Genomic DNA, 6341 nt, shown 5'->3' on the forward strand with positions numbered 1-6341 from the left:
GTATCCGACCTCTTTTAAGAGGTCGGAATAAATTAAAACAGGCAGTTCACACTTAACTAAATGAGTAAGTGCCCCCTAAAATTTCTCACTCACTTCTAGAAGAGAGATCCCAACAACCCTAATATAAGGGGACGGTTATCCACCATCAGAGGTGGAACTACTTTAACGGTAATTATTGGCTCATCTCCTATAAATACCCTGACACACTCAGGTACCTTTAAGTTCCAATACACTAAAACCTGCAAAGACCCTTGCCGACTTAAGCATTGAAGTGTTTTGCAGGTACCACCCCCCACCTTCTGATAAACAATTCGGACGATGGCCACAAGACGTGGGACAAGTCGAAGTATACTTCATTGAGGATTTGAGACTCACATACAAGCCCAAAGGTAGTCCATCAGGTAACCCTCGGAACATTGGCGCCGTTGCTGGGGACCTGGGAATCAATGTTTAATGGCGAACGACCAACGTGAAGACGGACACAATGCGTCCAAGTCAAACCAGGAATATCAAGACATAGTCAACAACGACCAAGCCTTGGTAATACCCCAGCCAAGAATGGAGGAGCCGCAAGGGGAGGGCCCTCCGACAACCAAAGGAGAATCCCATCTGAAGTTTGCCTCCCCGAAGGGGAAAACAGCCTCATGACGTCGACCTTATGGGATGGCTACAAGGACATCAGGGCCGACTTGAGCAGTTGGAACAGGAGTTAGAGCAACAGCGTGAAACAGAGAGAAGCTTGAAGAGAGAGATCAAAAGGCAAAGAGAGCCGGAGGACAAGCTCTCAAAACTAGAATCCAACCTTCGCAAAAAAGATTCTCGTACTACTCGGGAAGATAGTCCACTAGGGGGAGAAGATCCGTTTACTGAAGATATCATGAGGGTTAGAGTTTCCAAAAACTTCAAAAGCCCTGACATGAACCTGTACGACGGGACAACCGACCCAAAACACCACCTCAACAATTTCAAAAGTCGGATGTACTTAGCAGACGCCTCAGATGCTACTCGCTGCAAAGCCTTTCCAACAACATTGACTAAAGCAGCTATGAAGTGGTTTGATAGCCTGTCCCAAGGTCGGTATCTAGTTTCGACGATCTCTCGCGTAAATTCCTTACCTGATTTTCGATATAGAAAGACAAGGTCAAGCACGCTCCCAGCCTACTCAGAGTAAAACAGGAGGTCGGAGAACCCCTGAGAGACTATATGGAAAGATTCAACAAAGCATGCTTGGAAATTCAAGACTTGTCTACAGAGGCAGTAATAATGGGACTTGTCAACGGCCTCCGAGAAGGCCCCTTCTCCTAGTCTATATCAAAAAGATATCCAACTTCCTTAAGTGATGTGCAAGAACGAGCTGAAAAGTATATCAATATGGAAGAAAACGCCAAGTTACGGGAGCCGAGTTGGCAACCAGGGCACCCTCAACAGCTGAAGGAAAAAGAGAGGGAACCCAAGAGAAAAGAAGAAGTCAAATCTGAGAAGCTCAGAAGATACCATACGTTCACCCCGCTACGAGTTTCCTTAGTGGATGTCTACAGGGAAATCTGTCACACCGAGAAGCTTCCTCCTCCGCATCCCATTAAAAACAAAAATAGGTGGAAGTCGTAACGAATATTGTGAATACCAAAAGCTGTACGGGCATTCCACAAATGATTGCTACGACCTAAAATATGTGATAGAAAAGCTGGCCAGGGAAGGTCGGCTGGATAGATATCTCATGAAAAGGTCGGACAATCAGGGAAAAAGGAAGAGAGATGAGGAAGACCATGAGCAGAGAGGTTCGCCCCCACAGACTCCAGAACAACACATTCATATGATATCAGGAGGATTCGCTGGAGGGGGGCTGACCAAATCGTCTCAGAAGAGGCATTTGAAGGAAGTCTACCAGGTCGGAGATAATGAACCCGACCTTCCCACAATCTCCTTTACAAGAGAAGATGGACAGGGGATCATACCCGGGCACGACGACCTGGGGATAATTACCATGATCCTCGCCAATGCTCACCTGCACAGAACCGCCGACATATTATTCAAACCGGCATTTTGATAAGCTGGCACTAGATGAGAAGGAAGTAAAAGCCTATCCGGATACACTCTTTGGGTTAGGAGACGCTCCTATCACGCCACTAGGCTTCATCTCCCTACACACAACTTTTGGAAGAGGGTTGAAATCTAAAACCTTAAGCATCGACTTCATTGTTGTTGATGTAATATCCGCCTATAATGCTCTGAAAGGTCGAATGACGCTAAACTGGCTGGGAGCGGTTGTTTCTACCCCTCACCTCTGCATGAAATTTCCAACACAGGAAGGGATTGCTACCATCAGGGGAGACTAGAAGCTGGCGAGGAGGTGTTATAATGAGAGTCTAAACCTAAAGGGTAAAGGCAAGGAAGTCAATACAATTGAACTCGGCGGAGTCCGAGTAAGAGAAGAATTATGACCAGAGCCCGGAAGAAAAACGGAACGAGTCCAGATGGGGGCAAAAAGTCAAAAGGAATACCAACATAGGAGCTAATTTAGTAGAAGATCTGAAGCAAAAACTTGTAAAACTCCTACAAGAAAACTCCGACCTCTTCGCCTGGAAAGCCTCCGACATGCCCGGGATCGATCCCGAGCTTATGTCGCACAGGTTATTTGTCAATCCAGAATCCCGACCTGTCCAAAAAAAAAAGACGAAAGCTCAGACCAGAACGAGCTCAAGTAGTCAAAAAACAAGTACAAGCCTTGTTAGAAGTCGGGTTCATCAGGGAAGTCAAGTACCCGGTGTGGCTGGCAAAAGTGGTGTTGGTAAAAAAACATAACAGAAATTGGAGGATGTGTGTCGATCATACCGACCTCAACAAAGCATGTCCAAAAGACACATATCCTCTGCCCCAACATTGACTCCCTGGCAGATTCCAGCTCAGGGTACCAGTATCTATCATTCATGGATGCTTACTCGGGCTACAACCAGATACCGATGTACAAGTCAGATCAAGAGAAGACATCTTTCATCACACCTAGAGCAAATTATTGCTACGTGGTCGTGCCATTTGGATTAAAAAATGCAGGGGCCACCTATCAAAGATTGATGAATAAAGTGTTTGCACCTCACCTCGGAAGCCTAATGGAAGTGTATGTGGATGACATGCTGGTAAAAACCAAGGATGAGGCTAGCCTCCTGACCGACCTTTCACAAGCCTTTGATACTATAAGGAAGTATGGGATGAGGCTAAATCCTACCAAATGCACCTTTGCAGTAGAAGCTGAAAAATTTCTAGGATTCATGCTGACACAAAGGGGAATTGAGGCTAACCCCGATAAGTGCAGAGCAATCCTAGAAATGAAGAGTCTGACCTGTTTAAAGGAAGTCCAACAGCTGAATGGTTGCCTCGCAGCTTTATCTAGATTTTTGGCAGGATCAGCATTGAGATCCCTACCACTTTTTTCACTACTTAGAAAAGGATGCCAGTTCGAGTGGACCCCTGAATGTGAAGAGGCTTTTCAAGAGTTCAAAAGGTTTCTGAGCTAGCCTCCTATCCTTACTCGGACAAAAACAAAAGAAGAATTCGTATTATACTTAGCTGTCGCTGAGAAGGCTGTGGCATCAGCATTAATACGAGAAGATGAGGTCGGATAGCATCCCATCTATTTCACTAGAAAGGTGCTACAAGGTCCTGAACTAAGGTATCAAAAACTCGAAAAGTTTGCGACGCCCTAATTGTATCATCTAGAAGGCTTCGACCTTACTTCCAGACTCATACCATAAGAGTTCGAACGAACCAGCCTATGAAGCAGATCCTTCAGAAAAAGGATATTGCAGGAAGAATGATTCAATAGGCTATAGAGCTATCTGAGCACGACCTGAAATACGAAACTCAGACAGCAATCAAAGCCCAATGTCTCACCAACTTTATTGCAGAATACACAAGCGATCAGAGTGAGACCTACACGACCTGGGAGCTCTATGTAGACGGATCCTCTAACAAGGTCGGAAGTAGAGCCGGCATAATATTGGTCAATGAAGAAGCAACTCAAATAGAGGTATCTTTGAAATTTGAGTTTCACGCTTCCAACAACCAAGCCAAATATGAAGCTCTGATCGCATGGCTAAAACTTGCTAAAGAAGTCGGTGCTAATAAGGTAATAATCTTCAGTGACTCCCAACTAGTAACTTCTCAAATTAATGGAGAGTACCAGGCAAAAGATCCAAACATGAAAAGGTACTTGGAAAAAATGCTTGAGCATCTCAGACAATTCTTGGAAACCGAGGTTAGGCACATAACTCGGGAGCTCAATAGCCGAGCTGACGCTCTCTCCAAGCTAGCAAGTACCAAGCCGGGAGGAAATAATAGAACCTTGATACAGGAAACTCTCCAGGAGCCCACAGTGACGAGGATAGACAGTAAATTGGACGTCCTATCTGTCTCAAGATTAAACCTGGGATGGATGACTCCGCTAGTTAAATATCTAAAATTTGACATCCTTTCCGAGGAGCAAAAGGAAGCCCAAAAACTCAGAAGGGAAGCCCAGAATTATACGTTGGTGCGAAGTGTCCTTTATAGAAGAGGGATATCCACACCATTGCTAAAGTGCGTCCCGACCTTTAAGACAGAGGAGGTCCTAAAGGAAGTACACGATGGCATTTGTGGGAATCACCTCGGAGCAAGATCTTTAGCCAGGAAGGTGATACGAGCTAGGTTCTTCTGGCCGACTTTGCAAAAGGATGCTACCGACTTCGTTAAAAAGTGCCAACCTTGTCAGATGCATGTCAATTTCCACATCACTTCTCCCGAAGAGCTTATCTGCGTGACCTCTCCCTGGCCTTTTGCGAAATAGGGATTAGACCTACTTGGACCTTTTCCCCAAGCTCCAGGACAGGTCAAATATCTGATTATAGGAGTGGATTACTTCACCAAATGGATAGAGGCAGAACCACTGGCCACTATTACAGCACAAAGAAGTTGGAAGTTTCTTTACAGAAATATAATTACTCAGTTCGGAATCGCCCATTTTATCACCACAGATAATGACACTCAGTTCACTGATTCCACATTTAGAAATCTGGTATCTACTATGAAGATTAAGCATTAATTCACATCAGTGGAGCATCCCCAAGTCAATGGACAGGCTGAAGCTGCCAATAAAGTTATATTGGCAGGACTAAAAAAGAGGCTGCAGGATGCAAAGGGAGCTTGGGCCGAAGAGCTCCCTCTAGTACTATGGGCTTATAGAACAACGCCTCACTCCACAACTGGAGAAACACCCTTCCGACTTGCATATGGAATAGAAGCCATAATCCCAATAGAGATCAATGAGCAGAGTCCAAAGGTGAGATTCTATGACGAGGTTGACAACATTCAAGCCCAAAAAGAAGAGCTCGAGCTACTCCTAGAGGTTAGAAAACAGGCACAAATAAGACAAGCAGTGCTAAAGCAAAGGATGGCAACAAGGTATAACCAAAAAGTCATTCGAAGAAGTTTTGCTACAAGCGACTTAGTTCTCATTCGTAATGACATCGGAGTAAACAAATCGGGAGAAGGGAAGCTCGCTGCAAACTGGAAAGGACCTTTTCAGATAACCGAAGTCTTGGAAAAAGGTTACTACAAGGTGTCCAACTTGAATGGAGCTGAGCTCCCAAGATCGTGGCACGCTTGCAATATTAAAAGATATTACAGCTAGAAGCGCACTCCGTTCCCTGATGTACTCTTTTTCCCAAGGAGGGTTTTCTTGAAGGGGTTTTAACGAGGCATCAAAGCGGGGGCTAGGGGCCTGAAAATTATTCCCTTAGTAGCCAAAGCATCTTTGTAAAGTTACATTTTATTAATGATCATACCTCTCCTTCTTGAAATTTCCATTATTACCACGATACGCACCGACTTAAGCTCGAAAAACTACAAAAATCCGTTGCCCAACCTAGGTTGTCGGCAAGATAAAGCGACGAGGTACAAGTCGGTGTAAAAGGGTTATAAAAAGACGATCATACTAACTCAGTCATGAAAAGGCAAACGACTTACAAGTTGGAAAGCTCCTGAGCAAAGTAAAATGCATCGCAAAAATAACCTAAGTTACAAAAACAATTCAAAGATAAAACAAATTGAATGTTTATGCCCAATTAATGGAAAACGGAAAATCCTTGGAAGGTAGCTACATAAAAGTTTTCATAAAAACTTTGGGAAACAAAAAAGCCCTTATAAACTATTTGGCTAAAAGTTTTGCAAAAGGCTTTTCATAAAAGTTTTACCAAACTAAGGGACATCAAGTAGAAGTATTTTCCCCACCAAAAGACTTTGCAAATAGGAAAATATCTATCATACTAGCATTCAAAAACATAAGAAACAAGCTACTTTATTAAGAGTCC

At 44.0% G+C, this 6341-nt stretch overlaps 1 protein-coding gene across 1 annotated transcript; it reads left to right on the forward strand.

Annotated features, from left to right (window-relative positions):
- Window positions 1-2927: 2927 nt before the first annotated feature.
- On the forward strand, window positions 2928-5074 carry LOC148548455 (uncharacterized). Its single transcript, XM_088495621.1, has 3 exons — window positions 2928-3134; window positions 3863-4666; window positions 4820-5074. Exons 1-3 carry the CDS (start codon window positions 2928-2930, stop codon window positions 5072-5074), a joined length of 1266 nt encoding a protein of 421 aa, XP_088351747.1.
- Window positions 5075-6341: the final 1267 nt, after the last annotated feature.

The sequence above is a fragment of the Arachis ipaensis genome, chromosome B8 (genome assembly GCF_059453495.1).
Source record: "Arachis ipaensis isolate K30076 ecotype BB chromosome B8, ASM5945349v1, whole genome shotgun sequence".
Classification (NCBI taxonomy): Eukaryota; Viridiplantae; Streptophyta; class Magnoliopsida; order Fabales; family Fabaceae; genus Arachis; species Arachis ipaensis.

What these genes read in the sequence shown, in the direction of transcription:
- LOC148548455 (XM_088495621.1), top strand. Translation starts at nt 2,928, where the DNA reads ATGGATGCTTACTCGGGCTACAACCAGATACCGATGTACAAGTCAGAT. An exon ending in TGTATGTGGATGACATGCTG is followed by an intron (nt 3,135 to 3,862) that starts GTAAAAACCAAG and finishes TACGAAACTCAG; the next exon opens with ACAGCAATCAAAGCCCAATG. An exon ending in CAAGATCTTTAGCCAGGAAG is followed by an intron (nt 4,667 to 4,819) that starts GTGATACGAGCT and finishes TTTGCGAAATAG; the next exon opens with GGATTAGACCTACTTGGACC.